Below are 19786 nucleotides of genomic sequence, written 5' to 3' on the forward strand. Positions count from 1 at the left end.
GAACTTCTTACTTTTGTGCCTCGGTCAGTTGTTGCATCGGTCATAATTTGTCCGCGTAGCCCTTGATGAACTCCCTGTAATAATTCGCAAAAACCAGGAAGCTCATCAATTGATGTTCCGTCTTTGGCGATTTCCAAGTCAAAACCGCTTCTACTGCATCTGGGTCTGGTCTGATGCCATACCTGTCCACCATCCTTCCCAAGTATTTGATCGAGTCCTTGAGTATCTCACACTTTGACGATTTGCACTTTAGTCCTGACCTCTTCATGCATGCAAACACCTCGTCTAGTCGCTCGATGTGATCCTCCAGTGTAGGCGTCGCAACTACCACGTCATCCACGTAGCACATTACCAGGTTGCCGTATTTCTTTGTCACACCTATCAATGCGTGTGCCATCAACCGTTGTAATGTAGCCGTGGCATTGCAAATACCAAACGAAATCCGTTTCCATTGAAACAGCCCCAGCCCGCAGGCGAACCCCGTTTTGTCCCTGTCCTGCTTCCTCAGTGTGACCTGCCAGAAAGCCGATCCTAAATCAAGAGTCGTTAAGAATTTTGCATCACCTAACTTCGAGAGGCTCTCATCACATCTAGGTATGGGATAGGCATCCTTCACCGTGGTGGAGTTCAGATACCGAAAGTCACAACAAAACCTCAAGTGGTTGCCTTTCTTTTTGGCCATCACTACTCCACACGCTCACGGTGATCATATCATACTCTAGTAAGGTCTCTATTTCTTTTCTACATGCATCCGAGTTGTGCGGGGTCATGCGCCTCGCCCCCTCCCTGTGCGCTACCGCAGACTCCTCAAGCTCTATTTCAAATTCAACGAAGTTACAACGTCCAATGTCTGCCTTATGTTTCGAAAAAACATCCTCCTTTCGCTCCAGTACATCCTTGATGGCTTCAAAGTGTTCGTCCGTTATCTTGCCCCTTAGATGCTCTATCTCCGGTAGAACCCGTTTATCCCTCTGCATTTCATCTAGTGTTGGTCTTTCCGGAAAATTCGAACAGCTTGAAAGTCCATCGTCTGTCTCTGACTTAAGTGATTTTACAAGACCTGATGAACCTTTTATTTTCTTCAATCGTCTAAAGATACAAATTTTGTCCCTATGATTGGGACAATCAATAACTTCATACTGTTTTGAATTTTCAGTCATTTCATATCGAGTTTTCACGGGTAACGCACATCCGAGCTTACTTCCCCTTTGTATCATAATGGGTATATCAAGAGTATTCAATAAGACACTGACGCAGAAGCCGCTCTTGGTTATCGAGAAGGATCTTCCTAAAACAGCAGCACTTTGAGTGTTTGGATTTGGGACTATGCATACTTGCTTGTTATCACTTAGTTCATTATGGTTTTTCATTCGCAAGCTTACAATTTCCGCTTCGTTTGCTTTCAGCCTCACCCTCCTACTCAAGAATACCGTTGCTTTATTTTCATTCGCCATTTTTAAATTTACCGGTTTAAATGCGTGCCTCCTATCCGGGTTCCGTATCCTGAACATAGCTTTGTTTAAATCAATCGCTACGTCGAAGTTCCTGATGAAGTCTCTGCCTAAAATGAATTGGTCAGACTCATCTAGGTTTTTTACCACGAGAAAGCTCATCCACAGGTTGCGTTCCTCCAGGTTTAGGGCTATTATTGGTGTTCTGCCCAGCACCCGCAGCGCCCTTTTGTTTGCAGCTGACAGCCGTATTCTCGAGTCTATCAAATCATCCTCGTTGAAACCCATTCACTCCCAAGTTTCAATTGGTATAACACTCAAGACTGCTCCCGTATCAAGTAACCCGCGTAACTGAGTCTTCTTGCCACTTATATCAAGCACGTGTGCTAATACATCTGCCTCCATCCCGATGTGCATTGCATCCTCTTCCGACATGGCGCAGTGTCCAATCGATCTCACTTTCAGTTCTTCTTTGCCCACGTAGATCTCTCCGGCTAGGTCTTCGTCGCATGTTATCATGGTTTTCGTGTAGATGTTTATCCCGTCTATGTTTAACATCACCTCATGCGGACCATAAGTCTCCGTATATCTTATCTCGACGCGGACTGACTTGCTGCCACCTCTTGTTAGTAGTGCCCTCAGGTCTCTAGAAGTTGTCTGCGGACTTATTGCACTTAAGCAGTCTGCGGACACATCAATGTTTATTATTGTCTGATCGCTGGGTTCGCTTAGATTCCTCGTCACTTCGTGACCGCCCACTGTGATTTTTGACATTATCCTGGGTCCAATCTTTGTTATGCCGAAAGGCTTTCCCGTCACCATTCTCAGAGTGTTGCAATTTCCACTCTTTGTCGATCCCACTTCGGCTTCTGGCTTTGGCACTAACCCACTTAACGTCTCGTTCATTTTCTGCCTTTCGATCTCCTGTTTCAATCGTTGCTCGATTTTCTTCGTGGCTAGGTCTTGTTTCACTTTGTTGGTGGCCTCTGCAGCTGCTTTCTCATAATTTTTCTCCAGAGAATTCATGGCCTTGGCCTCTATGTCACTGCTGACTTGCGTTACAATCTTCACCGTCTTGGTCGGTATTTCCGCACTCGGTGCCTCCGAATTTTTTTTTCAAACTCAGTTTGTCTGTTTCTCTGATTCTGCACCGCCGCTAACGCCAACTTGTGCTTGGGGTGACTCTGGTTCTTGACTGCTTCCCAAAACAATGGACAGTCCATCCTGAAGTGCCCCCTCTTGATTGCAGAAGAGGCATCTCGCACCTTTTTTGATGATCAAGCCACTATAGAACACTTGTTCTTCCATCTGGCTCATATCTTCCTCATCTGGTGCATATCCTAGACTCTTCATGCCCTACTTGTACGTCGTGCAATCCGCGACGTGAGGATCCGCTGACCCGCAAATTGCACATGATCTACGTTTGTCCATGTCATCTCTAGGCTTGTACCATGACGACCTTTGTGGTTGACTCCCTCCTTGCATATTCCTGTTCTCTGAGTACGAGTAGTTCTTCGGCTTCATCAGCATGTACTCCCCTAATTTTTGTCTCATCTCTTCTGGAGTCGGTGCATTATATTTCGACAGTGTATAGTACGTTGCCAACATTGTTCTCAAGTCGTCACTTTTTACTCCATCGATGAACTTCGAGGCGATGCTAAAGTTCTTTCTGTTTGTTGACTCTGCAGGATCACTCCTTCGTCTCAAGCTCTCGAGATCATCCAGGAACCGATCAATTGATTCATCGTCCCTTTGCCTTCTCTTTTCAAATCTCATCATCGCTTGGTGACCCTTCATGCCTGACTCGAATCGATTCAACTATATCTCGAAGATCTTGTCCGCAGTGTCGCGTTCCTACTCCTTCTTCGCAACTACACATTTTAACGCTGTGCCTTCTAGGTTGCTCAATATCGCCGTGCAGGCCTGTCTCTCGTCATTCAAGTTGTCTTGTTCCAGGTGTAGTCTCATGACTTCTACCCATGTGTCGATGCACCCATCTGAGTCATCTTTAAATTCTTTCGGCTTCTTGAAGGTTTTCCTGAATTTGACACCTCCTCTTTCACTCGAGTCGGTGTTCCTCGTGGCGAAGGCCTCCGGTATCCTGTTCATCATTTCCCAAGTGCTCGCCCACGTCATGGCATCCGGTCCCACGTTATTGTTCGTCGTGGAATCCCCTGGACCACTCGTCGTATTTGCTGTTCCACTTTTCATAATAGTCTTCGCCCCCCCCCCCGGTGCTGTACTTGCTGCATCCCGAGTTAACGGTAACGGCGTTGACTCCCGTTTGTTCCGTTGTGGTTCCACGAAATGGACTCTGTTACCTTGTGTTCGATTTGTTAACAGATTGTCTTGTGTTATAGAGTTTTTCAAGATGGCATCCAGTTTGGACTGTATGGCACACGAACTCGCCACCTGGTCTCTGCTCATAGTGTCCATCCTCGTCTCCAGATTCCCTAGCTTACTGTTCACGGTGTCATACCGTTGCTTCATTTCTTGCATGTCTTTTTTGATGTTATTCTCTCGATCTTTGTCAGTGGCCTCTACCTTGTCTGACATCTGCTGAAGCTTTTCCTCCGTCGCCCTTGCCAGGTTAAAATAGTTGTCCAGGTACTCGTTTTTGTTGTATCTTATTTCCTTCTTTATCACTTCTCGATCCTCCTCGCTGCACTTTAGTTTTTTGTCGATCTGATCTAACTTCGCCATTAAATCGCCCAGCTCTAGAGGAGTTGTTGTTTCATGGCCAGCTGTTGCCCCATGACTAGCTGTTGCCCCATGATTGACCTGATCATCGTCTTGGTTGGCCTCTGTTGTTATCGTGGAAACTGTTCCAAACGTTTTGCCTTTCTCGGCCTTCGGTTCTTCCTCCACTATATCTCTTGATTTCATTCCGACCACAATTGCGAACCTCTCTGTGATTGTCGTTCTTTTCGTTTGAGACTCGTCCTTTATGGTTTGTGGCGTGTTGCCCGTCGTGTCCTCCACAGTGTCTATCGGCGAGAATTCCATCGTCTTTTGCTTTGGTTCTTCTGCATTTGGCATCGGTGTCGACTTCGTTGTCTTCTTCTCCAGCTCATCAACACTCTGATCTGGTGTCTCAAGATCAATTTCTATAGCAGGCTCCGTTCGTCGCTCCTCAGCGCTCTCTTTCGTCTTGTTCTCTTTTGCGCTTCGTGTGTTGACCATGCTCACAGAAAAGTTCTCTCCTGTTATTCTTGGGTCAAACGGTGTAACCTTTCGTCTCGACGAGTTATAATTTGTCTTTGACTCTATAACTCTTCTTTCTGCTATCGGTACTCTACTCCGCCTCATGATTTTTATTTACAATTGCCTCTATTTTTAATATTCTTATTTACAAAATTCTATTATAAGGATAAAAATTCAAAAATATATTACTAATTCCCTTAAGTAAAATAAATTTTCAATTCGTGATCTTATTAGAGTAGATTTTTCTTGATTTTACTCGTTCTGACGGGTCCCTTTGCTTTTAATTGAGCGGTGAGCTATTTCGCACTGTCCCAAGACCTTTTAGTACCGTCACACAACTTTCTTGTACTGTCCCAAGACTTCTATGTACTGTCCCAAGACTCTCTCGCTATGTCCCAAGACTTCTCTGAACTGTCCCAAGACTTTCTCGTGCTGTCCCAAGACTCTTAGGTACTGTCCCAAGACTTCTCTTAACAGTCCCAAGACTACTGTCCCCAGACTACACTGTCCCAAGACTCTCCGGTACTGTCCCAGGCTTCTATGTACTGTCCCAAGGCTCTCTCGTGCTGTCCGAAGACTTCTCTGAACTGTCCCAAGACTTTCTCGTGCTGTCCCAAGACTTCTCTTAACTGTCCCAAGACTACTGTCCCCAGACTACACTGTCCCAAGACTCTCCGGTACTGTCCCAGGACTTCTTGGTACTGTCCCAAAGCTACTCGGTACTGTCCCAGGACTTCTTGGTACAGTCCCAAGACTACTGTCCCAAGACTGTACTGTCCCAAGACTACTGTCCCAAGACTGCACCGTCCCAAGACCACCGTCCCAAGACTGCACTGTCCCAAGACTACTGTCCCAAGACTGTACTGTCCCAAGACTGCACTGTCCGAAGACTGCACTGTCCCAAGACTACTGTCCCAAGACTGTACCGTCCCAAGACTGCACTGTCCCAAGACCACCGTCCCTAGACTGCACTGTCCCAAGACTACTGTCCCAAGACTGTACCGCCCCAAAAACACCGTCCCAAGACTAGACTGCACTGTCCCAAGAGCTATTTCGCACTGTCCCAAGACCTTTTAGTACCGTCACACAACTTTCTTGTACTGTCCCAAGACTTCTATGTACTGTCCCAAGACTCTCTCGCTATGTCCCAAGACTTCTCTGAACTGTCCCAAGACTTTCTCGTGCCGTCCCAAGACTCTTAGGTACTGTCCCAAGACTTCTCTTAACAGTCCCAAGACTACTGTCCCCAGACTACACTGTCCCAAGACTCTCCGGTACTGTCCCAGGCTTCTATGTACTGTCCCAAGACTCTCTCGTGCTGTCCCAAGACTTCTCTGAACTGTCCGAACACTTTCTCGTGCTGTCCCAAGACTTCTCTTAACTGTCCCAAGACTACTGTCCCCAGACTACACTGTCCCAAGACTCTCCGGTACTGTCCCAGGACTTCTTGGTACTGTCCCAAAGCTACTCGGTACTGTCCCAGGACTTCTTGGTACAGTCCCAAGACTACTGTCCCAAGACTGTACTGTCCCAAGACTACTGTCCCAAGACTGCACCGTCCCAAGACCACCGTCCCAAGACTGCACTGTCCCAAGACTGTACTGTCCCAAGACTGTACTGTCCCAAGACTGCACTGTCCCAAGACTGCACTGTCCGAAGACTGCACTGTCCCAAGACTACTGTCCCAAGACTACTGTCCCAAGACTGTGCCGTCCCAAGACTGCACTGTCCCAAGACCACCGTCCCAAGACTGCACTGTCCCAATACTACTTTCCCAAGACTGTACCGCCCCAAGAACACCGTCCCAAGACTAGACTGCACTGTCCCAAGACTATCGTCCCAAGACTGTACCGTCCCGAGACTGCACTGTCTCAAGACTTCTCTACCAAGTGTTGCGATAGTGGGAACTCTTCTCTTTCGTTGTCAGGACTCTTGAACCACTGTACCTGGTACCACCACTTGAGCTCTAGTAAAAAAAAATCCCAAACAAAACCCAACCGTACTGGCCAAAAATTTGAACTATTAACCCCCTGTATTTATCTCCGTTTTAATATTTTGGTGCAAGTTGAAACCCAGCTTGTTCGGGGGTGTCTTGTGATCACCTATTTGTTCAAAACCAATCAAAAAATTTTTTACTAAAAACGTTAAAATTTAAACAGGGAAAAATAATAAAAACAGAGGGATAAACTCACCTAAAATTCAAAAGTGACTTGTGTCAACCTTTTATTAGAAAAAACGTCTGGTAACTGATTGCCACGCGTTTTCCTCCCCCCTGCTAGCAATCTTATGGGGTATCACAAAAACTGTATACTTCCGTTCCCCCCACCCGATCCGACCAGAGTACCTACCTTAATTCAATCTTAAATTTGGATATCCGCTTCTTATAATCAACGCATGTAAGATTCTAATGTAACTAAATCGACGATGTCGATCAATTAGTTACTCTAATGTGTCCCCCCTTTTTACAATTTACAACCACCAACCTCTAACCTATTCAGCCCCCCCCCCTTTTGACATCCCCCCTCTTTAGCCCCCCTCTTATTTAAGCGCCGGGTGCTAAAATTACTTTAAGCGCCGGGTGCTAAACCTCTTGAGAGAAAATCGTAGAACCTGTTTCCAGGCTCTGCTTGAGTAAAAACGTTCCTCAAAACAGTGGCGTTCCGCTTATCTAATTTTACACTTATCTCCTATAATGTAATGTGGATTTTAACGATACCCGTTTGACCAACTTGAGAACACCCCCGTCCTCTCTTGTTGTTCTGATTCCGTGCTGGTTGTCTCCTTGACGTGTCCTGCACCTGATCACCAGCACCATTTTCCCACTTGGCTGGTCACCTGTTCCAGTCAAGTCTCCTAATGGTCCAGCTAAGTTGCAAGCTATCTGAAAACTCTTAACAACGCCCCACACTCGGGCACCTTATTAACTTGCTGAATTGATCAAAACGATCGGTCTTATAAAAAACAGTATGGGTATACTATTTAATTAATTGATCCAATTAATCTGGTGTCAAAGTCACTGTCATTTTTTTGTTCTATGGTTTTTGTTCCTTTTTCTATTCTTTTTCGGTTTTTTTTGCTGGTTTTTTCGTCCCCCTAGTTCCCCCCCCTTAGTCGGTTAGCTAAGCCTCAATTGCAGAGCGTACCAGGAGGTTTTCTCGAGTTTTCTTAAAAAGCTATCACGGTACAACCGGAAGGCTTACACGTTCCCGCTGAACCGTATCACCGGTACTCTAGAATGGGCATGTAGCCCGGAGCTGTGTCAAGTGGGTTCGACTCCGTAGTCTTGATGTCGTAAAAACACCCAGGAGCAACATAAAAACACTATGTAACAGTCGCCTACTTAAGTCACATATGAGGTAAAAAGAAAATAGGCCCTATAACCATTGGCTCAAGAGTCAGAGACACTATCTCTTGTGTTTTTCTACCTCGAACGGTCGGAGTCAATTCGGTTCACTTGCGACATGAGACTAAAAACCCGTTACAGCTTAAAGGCCGCTACCAAAATACCCCCCATTCTAGAAAATAAGAACGTCCCATACTTAGGTCTCAAAATACCCAAAATACGCGAACGCCGTTAAAAACAGGGTCGGAACAGTCTGTATAGTTACTTTCTATTAGACAGTGGAACTTTGATCCATTTCAGATGGATCAACCTAAAACTCTCCTTACCTCAACATAGCAATCATAAAATACACTCAAGAAATCTAAATTGAGTACTCACATATCGGCGCATTCGAGAATTGAGGTAACTAAATTAATCAGTAACTCTAGTATGAATATTATTGGATATAACTTGAGAAGTTTGCTTTTAATGAATTCCAATCCAAGTAAAAGAGTTTTCACTTGAGAATTTGTAGTTTTTGATCTGAACCATTGGAAGACTTCGGTTGTCTACCTTTCCACCGAAGGTTCACTCTGGTCCAACTGAATTTCGATGTTCTTTTACTTTCGATTATTTTCTGTCTCCTGTCACGAATGAGACAGCTCTACTCTCGTTCGATTAAGTGTCGGAAATTGCGAACAGCAATTTCCCGCTGCTAAATTTGACCACTTTCCCGCGTTTTTTGGTCGTTCTGCTCTTGTATTTCTGAGATTTTCAGTTTTCGCGAGAAAGTTGAGCATGACAGGCTCAATTCGAATTTTTGGAAAATTACATTTCACCCCAAAATTACGTAGTCCGTATTCCTCAAGATCAAACTTCCAAATATGACCGACTGGCACATAACCATACGGGTTGTTCCGACCCTGTTTTTAACGGCGTTCGCGTATTTTAGGTATTTTGAGACCTAAGTATGGGGACGTTCTTATTTTCTAGAGTGGGGGGATATTTTGGTAGTGGCCGTCAAGCTGTAACAAAGGTTTTAGTCTCATGTCGCAAGTGAACCGAATTGGCTCCGACCGTTTGAGGTGGGAAAACACAAGAGATAGTGTTCCTGACTCTTGAGCCAATGGTTATAGGGCCTATTTTTCTTTAGCCTCATATGTGACTTAAGTAGCCGACTGTTACAAAATATTAGAATTATTTTCTATCTATTTTCAATGAAGATCACTCCATGACAACGTATGGAAAAACATCTTGGAATCGATTTAAAGTTTTTTGAAGACACAATTTTTTTTGTTACATTTTTATTCTGTAAATATTTATTTTACATGATATAAATTGCATGACCTGCACTTGCATCATGTTATTGTTTATCATTGCAATTAAAGTGTTCATTTTGTTATCTCTGCTTAGGCATTTTTGCTATCATTAACAATTTCCCATTTCAAGTGGTATCAGTCCAGACTGTTCTCACAGGCTTCAATCTTTGATCTAAAGCTTACACTGCTCTTACATCCTATACAATATCTCCTCAAGTCGTCTACTGACCCTACTGTGGCTGTCCTTTTATTTTCATTTCTGCCTACGCTATTTGCAAATTTTTTGACATCTTTGCTAATAACAGTAACACCTTACTATCATATATGAAATTGCTGTTTTCAGTTGATGATGGTAGTTCAAAAATCAAAAGCAAAGAACCAATCATCGCCCATCTACGGGGATGCTATTAAAGACACAAATTTGAAAGGTGACATCGTGTCACCGGTGATTCTATCTGAATTAGTAAATGGCCACACGGAAGCTGCGTCTGTTGAAGACGTCAGAGATTTGTACAAGAAATTGTTGTCAACTTTGCATTTGATGCAACCGACTGAAACAAAAAATTTGTCGAGGGTTCTGTCCGATAGTTTGAAAAGAGGTTTTACGCAGAGCGTTTTGGAAGCTCTGATTTTGACAACAAAATCGAGCTCCTTTAATAAGTTCAGCTCTCAGAACTGTTTGACTGTAATGCGCCTTCTTTCACGCTCAATAGTTTTCTATGGAAAATCAAACCCGGACAAGCCGCTCACGAGCAAACAAATAATTGTGTTTGCATCAACATTTGAATTACTCTTGAACACCGCTCTCAAAAACGTGAAAAAGAAAGATTATTATTTTTCTTTGAAGACCTGTTTAATGTACACCTTTTCAGGTTGTCATCCATTGTTCGATAAGTGTTCTGAGTTGGTACAAAATGCGTCTGAAAACCCAAAGGAAATTGCGTTCTTAGCGCTCTACCTGTCTATTAAAGAGTTTGAAGCTAAAAAGACGCAGAGTTCTTGCTCACCAGACTTGAAATTATGTTCAAAATCTGTTGGAATTCTTTGTAGCTCGGCAAGTTTGAACAATCAGATTGGACTTTGCTCCGATTTGGTTAAAAATTTTGATTTTGAATCTTTCATGACATTTCTTTGGCCCGAGTTAAAACGAACCTTGACGAGGCACGCTGAGAAAGCCTTGCCTTCGGTAGCAATTGTTATGAAGTCTTGTAAAATCGATTTCAGTGAAAAGATAGTTGACTTTTTCAGCACGCTTTTCGATTTCGTCATTTCACAATCACAAGAAACCGTCATCACAACATTGGGAGTTATGCAAAATATTATCAAAAATAGCTCTCAATGGGAGTTTTTGGATAAGTTTTGTGGCGAGTTATGCTCTGTTTTTGCAGGAAAAAGTGACAAAAAATTGAACACAGCTTCTCAGAAACAACTGATACTAGATCTCGCCACGCAATTGGCGTCGAATTCAGTGCCAGAGTCCAAAATTGATCAGTTAGCTGCGAATTGTCTGATGTCAATTGGAAAACTTGTGAAATCAAGCGATGCATTGTTACTGCAATGTAGTATTCTTCAATGCATGCTTACATGGACAGGAAAAATAAGTAAGAAAATCAGTCCTGAGTTTCTTGCGTGGCTGAAGGCTCCAACTTGTAATCAATCTAATCCACAGACACAAACCTTGCTCGCCAAAATGTGTCTCAAACTGTCTGAAAAAACACGTTTCGAAGAGCAGCTTGCCGAATTGCTGCCACTTAGGCTCGAGTATCTTTCGAAGCAGCAAAATGCCACTGTTACTGTTAATACTCTACATGATCTAAGTGTTGACCTACTTCTTGCAAGCAAGAGTATCGACAATGAAGCAACCAAAGTAACAACAATCCTCAAGTTTTTCCTGGAAAAATTAGATGTTGTTAATTCGATGAGGATTCTCAAAATACAACCAGCGTCCAACATGAAAGAATTGATAGCTATCCTAGAACAAACTGTTCTGCGGTTGGAAAAAGTAGTAGAAGCAGACGATACAATTTTTAGTGTTTTGGCGATTCTGGCCATTCATCGCAATTTCGCGGTGAGATCAGAAGCATTGAAAGTTATCAGACGGGTGGCAAGTATGTTCTCAAGTGAAACAGTTGTTTCATCTGTGACCGAATCTGTTTATGAAATTTGGACTGATTACTATGCTGAGTTGGATAATGCCTTTTTCGACCGAGAATATGTGCCTGACATAAGCAGACTTCCCAAGCAAAAAGAAAAGGGAAGAGCTATGTATGAGTTAATACATGCATGTGTGAATTCAAACTGGGATCCCGATTCTAAAAGAAACCTTTGTGCGGACTTCTTGACTCTCTGTAATCAGCAGGAAGTCAAGGTATGCGGGAAAACGTGGAAAAACTTATGCGACTCAGTCAAGATAACGAATAGTGAACAAGGACTTATTGTTACACGAGACGTTCTCACCAAAACGGAAATTCATGAAATCAATACTGGTGTCCTTGAATCATCGGCAGCATGTTACGGCGACTGTTTTGTCAATCCAGTAATGGAAAAGATTCTTCAGTTTCTGGAGAGCTGTTGCGACAAGCTTGTTTCAAAGGACGAATACGAAATTTTTAAGACTCCTGAAGGAACGGTGTGGGATAAAAATGTATGGGTTGATATTAGTCGAATTGACCAAGAGTCAAAAAATTTCAAAAGGGAAGACAAAAGCATAAGCTGGAAAGAAGAAAAAGCGTTCAGAGAACTTTCAAAACAACTTAAAGGCACCGAAAAGAAGCTTACCAAGAAACAGCAAGAGATAGTTGACGCGGCCTTGGCGACTGAATCAGAGATCAGAAATGACCTGAAGCAGTATCAGGAAAAAGTTGATACGACTTGCAATGCCTTAAGAGCTCTGTTCAAAGGTTCGCCACGCTTGATAGTCTCAAAGTGTCATTTAGTTGTTCCCGTTTTGGCTAAACTATGTGCCAATTACGTTGCCACATTCAATGCGCGAACATTGATTCACGAAATCGGAGTTCCGATCTTGAGTGACAACCCATTAAGTGCTAAATGGAACCTGCTTTGTCAGGCTTACTGCAGGGTTGTGAAAGCACCCGAAATCAGAGACGAATTGAAATTTTTACCAAAAGATGTTCTTGGGTGCGCTGAAATGGTAATGGAACAGCTGAAGGCTCAAGTTTTCCAGTATATTGAAGACACGATTCGAAGTTTCAGTCTGCCTTTGAATGTGTTCAACTTATTCCATCCTTGCATGCATCAGAGTATTTATTCTCTCTCCGAAGACTTGGAGACATCGTCGGCAGAAAAGTATGACGTCATCGAAGCTGTAGTGGCCATCTTCGATGTCCAGCTGAGCGAAACCAGTTCAGAAGACTCAGCCGTGCTTCCAGTGTCAAAAATGTTCAACAGTTTGTTCCATGTGCTTCAAGTGTTTCCGCCCGCAATTCAAGTCAAAGCAAAAGAGGTATCCCGAAAACTATGTGCTCTGGTGTTCAAGTCGAAAATCATAGATGCCGATCTGACCGTAAACTTGTATCAGTCTCTGCTGAAACCATCTGTCACTATTCAATCAAGTGTTTTAGAAAGCTGCGCGACGTTGGCAACTTTGCTTGTCCCGCCAGTCAATGATTTCGAGAGGTCTCTTAAGTTGTTTACTCTCATCTACGCTCTGACCTTTGACGAAGAAGCCTCTATTTCAAAGGCAGCATCAGCTATTTGGGAATCGATCCCAAATCAAAACTTTGAAGCATTTTTGCCTGAGCAGCTCCTTGAAATTGTAAGCACAGAATGCGTGAGTTTGAATAAATCATCTGCAATTGCGATGGGAAAGGTAATTGAAAACGACACCTCGATCGCGGCTGAAATCTTTACCGATTTGATCAATTTATTCCAAGTTAAAATAACTTTCGTACCTGCCAAAAAAGACAGCCTGGGACGCATAATCAGCGAGGAGAATCCGGATATCTGGGAACCAAGACTAGGCATAGCGGAAACTCTGAAAAGAATAATAAAATTTGTGCCTGAAGATAAACTAGAGGTGATGTTCGATTTCTTCCTGAAAACTGGACTCGATGATACGAATGATGATGTGAGAACTGGTGTGTTGAATGCGGCACAAGAGGCTCTCGATAAGTTTGGGCAAAATAATTGCCGACAGTTGTTGGATCGGCTCCAAGATTACATGGATAATGAGTCTGGATCAGTTGTAGTTAAACAGTCGGTAGTTATTTTGATGGGATCTCTAGCAAAACATATGATGGATGATCAGGCTAAAATTAAGCCTATAGTTTCGAAATTGATGGAATCTCTTACAGAGCCTTCGCCTCTAGTCCAAGAAGCTGTTGCAAACTGTCTTCCTAAGCTTGTGGACGCCATTCGAGATGATTGTCCCGCGCTGATTTCAAAATTGCTGACGCTTCTGTTGAGTACGGATGATTCCTGTGAACGTCGAGGAGCTGCTTTTGGAGTCGCAGGACTTGTCAAAGGTCTCGGAATCATGAGTCTGAAGCAGCACCAAGTTATCAGCCAGTTACAGGAGGCAATTGAGGACAAAAAGTCAGTGAACAGAAGAACAGGGGCGTTGCTGGGGTTCCAGAGTTTATGCCAGTTGCTCGGAAGGATCTTCGAACCATACTTGGTGAATCTACTGCCACATTTGTTGATAGCTTTTGGGGATCCTCAATTGCAAGTTCGTGACGCAGCTGAAGAGACTTCGAAAGTTGTAATGCAGAAATTGACAGTGCATGGCGTGAAAATAATTCTGCCCACTTTGCTCAAGGGACTTGAAGAAGAAAGCTGGCGAACTAAAGTCGGGTGTATTGAACTGCTAGGAGCTATGTCTCATTGCGCTCCTAAGCAGCTATCAGCGTGTTTGCCGACAATTGTGCCCAAATTACTTGAAGTGCTAAACGACTCTCATCATAAAGTTTCTGCATGTGCTAAGCAAGCCTTGAATCATGTTGCGGCAGTTGTAAAAAATCCTGAAATCCAACAGATTTCACCAAGCATCTTAGACGCTCTGAGTCACAGAGCTGAAGAAACTAAAAAGACACTTCAACTTCTCCTGAAGACAAGATTTGTTCATATGATTGACGCTGCTAGTTTGGCATTGCTCATGCCTATTCTAGAAAATTCCTTCAAAGATCGCTCTGCTGAGGTTAGGAAAATGGCCTGTCAGATTTTATGCAACATCAACACTCTAGCTGACTCGAAAGACTTGAAGCCATATCTGGACAAATTGATTCCAGGGTTTAAAACTGTTCTAATTGATCCTGTGCCGGAAATAAGAGGTCACTCATCAAGAGCCCTGGGTTCTTTGGTCCGGGGTTTGGGTGACTGTATCTTGGAAGTTATGATGCCTTGGTTGAGAGAGACGGTGGTGTCAAGTGTAAGTAACATCGATCGCTCAGGAGCGGCCCAAGGTTTGAGTGAAGTTTATGCAGCAATTGGACCCTCGAAATTGCAAGAAGTTCTACCAGTGATAGTAGCTGAAGCTATGAACGTAGATCACCCTCCATATGTTCGAGACGGTTACCTCTCAATCTTCATTTTCCTCCCTCTCGCTTTTGGAACTCATTTTGCGTCTTACATAGACCAGATAATTCCGGCCATCTTGCAAGGTCTGGCTTCCGAAGTCGAATACGTGAGAGACAGCTCGTTCAAAGCTGGTCAGCAAATCATTAACCAGTATTCATCAACATCATTGGCTATTTTCCTGCCTGAACTCGACAAGGGACTCTTTGACGAAAATTGGAGAATCAGATTGTGCTCAATCCAACTTTTGGGAGATTTGTTGTTCAAACTTCTGGGAGTGACTGGAAAAATGACAACTGAGACCGAAGGAGACGACGATACGTTCGGAACTGAAAAGACGACCACGAAGTTGTCAGAGCTGTTGACGGTCGAAAGAAGAGACCGAGTGCTTGGAGGACTGTACATGGGACGTAACGACGTGTCGCTACCTGTCAGACAAGCGTCACTACATGTTTGGAAAATTGTCGTCTCGAATACGCCTAGAACGCTAAAAGAAATTTTGCCAACACTCTTTGCTCTGCTTTTAGGCAATTTAGCTTGTGACAGCGAGGAAAAGAAACAAATCGCAGCCAGAACTCTAGGAGATTTGGCCAAAAAGTTAGGAGACCGGGTGTTGCCGGAGATTATTCCAGTTCTAGAACGCGGTCTGAAGTCGCCTGATACCGACCACAGACAAGGAGTGTGTATTGGCTTGGGAGAAGTGATGGCAAGTACAAGTCGAGATCAAGTGCAACAGTATCTCAGTACTATAGTTCCAACGGTTGAGATGGGATTATGCGATCCATTTGAACGTGTAAGAGTGGCGGCTGCGAGGGCGTTTGACAAACTATACAACATTATACATCAGCAAGCTCTCGAAGAAGTTTTGAAGCCTTTGATTCCAAAATTGACAGACGAGACCTTTGGAGAATACGCAACTGACGGACTAAAACAAGTGATTGCAATCAGAAGTCGAACTGTGATGCCGTTTTTGATCCCGGAACTAACAAAGCCTCCAGCAAATGTAGCTGCCCTGGCTATCATTGCGCCGGTTGCGGGTGAAACTCTGAATCATCATCTAGAGAAGATTCTACCAGCGCTGGTTAGATCGCTTGCGGCTTCCGAAAACGAAGACAGTGACTTAGAAGGTATGGTGATATTGTTCAACCAGATTCAAGAACGACAAGCGATCGCCTTTACAGTAGAGCACCTTCTTTCAGTCGCAAGTGAAAGAGAGGACAACGCGAAATGCTTGGCAGGACTGAAGTTATTCAACAGTTTTGTATCGACTACAGATAATAACTTGGCTGATTTTTGCTCGGAGGTGTTCAAAACATTGATGGTTCTGCTGGCTGATAATACTGCAGATACAGAATTCTTAACTCTCGTTTATGATATTTTGACTAAATTTGTTAAAAAATTGGATTCGGCGGAACAAATTGGCCAACTGTTCAATCTGAGACAGGCTGTTAGACAAGCATCTCAGCAAAGTACAACACCAACTATTATCGGATTCTGCACTGTGAAGAAAGGGATCGGTGCTATTTTACCAATATACCGGGAAAGTATAATGAGCGGATCTCAAGAATCGAAAGAGCAAGCGGCCTATGGATTGTCAGAGGCGATTAAAGTAACAACTCCAGAAGCCTTGCAGCACTTGGTGATTCAGATCACAGGCCCGTTGATCAGGATCCTAGGAGAAAGATACTCAGTGAATGTTCGAATAGCATTTATAGCAACGCTTAATCTTCTCTTGAAAAAAGTCGGCGTTATGTTGAAACCGTTTTTGCCACAGTTGCAGAATACTTTCATGAAGGCAATTTCGGACCCAAATGAAAGGGTTAAAATGAGAGGCGCGGAAGGCGTTGGACTTATCATGGGGATCCATTTGAGACCAGATCCGATTTTTACGGAGCTGTTAAACGTTGTCCAGACAAATTCAGACGTCCAAGCACAAAGTGTGGCTCTGAACGCTCTACAGCAAAGCGTGAAAGCAATTGGAGTCAAAATGAATCCCGCGATTCGCGATCGAATATTTGCGGATGTTGTAGCTCTGAGAGAGAATGAAAGCGAAGATTTCAGACGCGCTTGTGGAGGATGTCTAGGAATGGTCTCGGGATACCTTCCGGATCCGAAGTTTGACGAGTTGATGAAAGAAGTGTTGCTAAATGTGAACGAGAGTAAAGGAATTGAATTGTGTCACACGAATGCAGTGGCATTATCTGTATGTTGCAGATACCACAGTGATAAGATCTTCCTGCATAAGGACTGCAACAAAGTAATGCAGTGTGCGAAGAGTCTATGTAACAGCAAGAATGTTCTCCTATCTCAAGCCGGTAAGTAACTTGATCTGTTCATGACTGTAATGTTGGACCATAAAATTTGGTGTGAGATCTGTTTTTTTTTGTGATGTCTAAGCTAGAGATTATCCTCTTTCAGAGTTAAAACACTAACCTATTGAATTTTTAACTAAAGTTTCAAATCTTCAGCTTTCTTGGCTCTTTGTAGATTCTAAAGAAAAACAAAAATTTTGCATTGTTTTGACATCTTAATTCACCAAAGACCAGGTTTACATCAGGTCTACCTCTTTTTTACATCTTCACATTGTAATTATGTCTTCAGGAATGTCAAGCTGCACTTTCTTAATGAAGTCTATCCTCAAATGCCAAGCTGGAGAGGGAACTGGTGAGTCATCCTCATCCTCTCCTGATGAGCTGAAGAGCAGAGTGTGTGAACAAGTGAGTGTGAAGGACATCTGCGAGGGATTGAAGACTTGTGTCTCTTCGCAGTCTATGGATGTGAGACAGTGGCTCAGTAACTGCATGGATTCACTCACTTCGGAGGCAAAGCCATGTGAGTTTATTTAGACTTGAAAGGCTTTGAATCGTAGTGCATCATGCCAGTGAACAGTGTACCGCCATGTTTATTCATAGTTTAACCACTGTTTTTGGACTGTTTCTTCATTTGCATTGTCAGATTGAGGAACTAAAAGATAGCCGGTTGCTCTGCAAATAGCGCAGAATGTTACAACCAAACTGGAACTTGAAAAAAAATCCAAAATTATTTAGTGAAATAGTGTTTAGTGAAGTTATTATGAAGAAGTAGTGTTGTTAAAATAGTCATTTTTAAAATCACTTTTCAATTTTCACGGACCTGTTTGTTTTAGATATGAACTTCAACGAGGCACCGCTCTCTGATAATTACAATATGGAACTGTATATCACAACTGAGCTGCTCAGACTAATTGAGGACGCGAACTCCATGGTCAAATTCAACGCAGAGACCTCCCTATGTCGACTGTTTGCCCTTCATTTGGACACGAAAGATTTGCCCCAGGCTGAACAGTTTGCAAAAGTGCGTGAACAACTGGCCCCGCTGTGCTCGAAAATGAAGCAGAAGTTTAAAACTCGCTCTCTCGACACACCGGCTGACATCGATGTCAGTTGTTTGAATTTATAAGACTGTAGTCTTCAACAAATTTAAGCCAGTTTTTAGTAAAGTTCTGAAGTTTTCTCATCTGAAGCAAAATTGACAGACTGTGATTGCCGCTTAACTTATATAAGACCGTGCTTAAGTTTGTTGCGAAGTATCATGATGTTAATAAATGGATATTTTATGGATTGAGGAATAAATTCTTTATTCAAATTATTCTGAATAGACATACAAATTACAGGAAATCTGATGGAAATCAAGGTAATTTTCTGTTCGGTAGAATAAAAACGAAATGTAGACAATAAATCCTGTTTTATAATAGACAAATATGTGTTGGTAGACATGCAGGGATTACAAAAATTGGTAAATGTGCAGGAAAAAATGGAAACAATTCAAAAAATATTCAGAAAATTTCTTTAGTTTGTTTTCTAGTTATCCTGTGAAAGTGTCAAAAAACGTTATGATGACGCTTAGATAGGGCGTTTTTCAGGAAAAAGTATTCAAATTTAATCATACTCGAATTTGATTTTCCCGATTTGGCTTTTAATTACTTTATTATCAGTTCAATTTAATTCGATGAAAGAAGAAAATTATGCTCTCAAATTAAGAAGGCGTAAATGGCACAAAAAATGCGAATGATTTCTACTTACGAAAAAAAAATTAATTATTAGATTATCAGCGGAATATAAATTTTATCTATTGTGACCAAGTTCTCTAATTGGCACAATTTTGTGAAAAAGAGTCAATCTTGAAAGACTCCTGAAGTTAAAAGAGCGCAAATGAGATGTATTTCAGTTCGATAGTTTGAGTTTTTCAAAATATGTATATTTTCTGTCTTCTTGAGTTCATTGACATCTGAGTTCTTAAGTTCATTGAAAAAAAAACAACAGTAACAAATTATAACATAAAAATTGTAGTAGAAATAAAATCCCTAAGTTCAGTCACTAATCAAACGTAGTCTCGAAATCGAAAAAATTCAGACCCACTGTCCCTGAGGCAAGAGATTCAAATGTGATGCACTCGTAAAAGTGAAGTGAAGTTCGGTTTACTCATTAAAAAAGGAACCCGAAATATGCAACTAGTTCTGGCTCGCTGTGAGTGTTATTTCAAGGCCGCAAACTGGACGCCGGCATATAAAACAAAACAGTTCGCTTTCGAAATAAATTTCAGTTATTTAATCTTTTTATGAGCATCTGGGATCCGCACTTGTCAAAATTTGTTCTTCATCATCATCATCATTGCTGTTCAAAAAAGTGAGTTATTTGCTTTCATATATTTGGTCGGAACGGATATAAGATCCGATCAGATTCGTTTCCAGTTTTTCGGAAAAGCTGCGAGTCCGTTTCCTGCATTTTCTGTGAAGAACATACCAAAATGTTGCCGCCACAATAACTGAACGCGCTCCGTCTTTCAACACTGGAATTCGTTCTGGGTATCACTACTTTGGGCCATCAAGTATTTCAAATATAGTTTGTCCAAATCCCTAAGTAGGGAAAAATATAGTGTGGTTAACGAGCTTGACAACAATATTCAAAAGCTTGTGCTCA

The 19786-nt window shown here is 42.6% G+C and overlaps 2 protein-coding genes across 5 annotated transcripts in view; one reads left to right on the plus strand and one right to left on the minus strand.

Moving 5' to 3' along the window:
- The window catches only part of LOC134840587 (succinate--CoA ligase [GDP-forming] subunit beta, mitochondrial-like), a 485398-nt gene that overhangs the window by 87287 nt on the left and 378325 nt on the right, over positions 1-19786 (minus strand). The window lies entirely within an intron of this gene.
- Positions 9644-18455, plus strand: LOC134840580 (stalled ribosome sensor GCN1-like). Its single transcript, XM_063856492.1, has 3 exons — positions 9644-17143; positions 17430-17660; positions 17974-18455. The coding sequence occupies exons 1-3, from the start codon at positions 9646-9648 to the stop codon at positions 18264-18266; spliced, it is 8022 nt and encodes a 2673-aa protein (XP_063712562.1). The 5' UTR covers positions 9644-9645; the 3' UTR covers positions 18267-18455.

This window comes from Symsagittifera roscoffensis, chromosome 2 (genome assembly GCF_963678635.1).
Source record: "Symsagittifera roscoffensis chromosome 2, txSymRosc1.1, whole genome shotgun sequence".
NCBI classification, from domain to species: Eukaryota; Metazoa; Xenacoelomorpha; order Acoela; family Convolutidae; genus Symsagittifera; species Symsagittifera roscoffensis.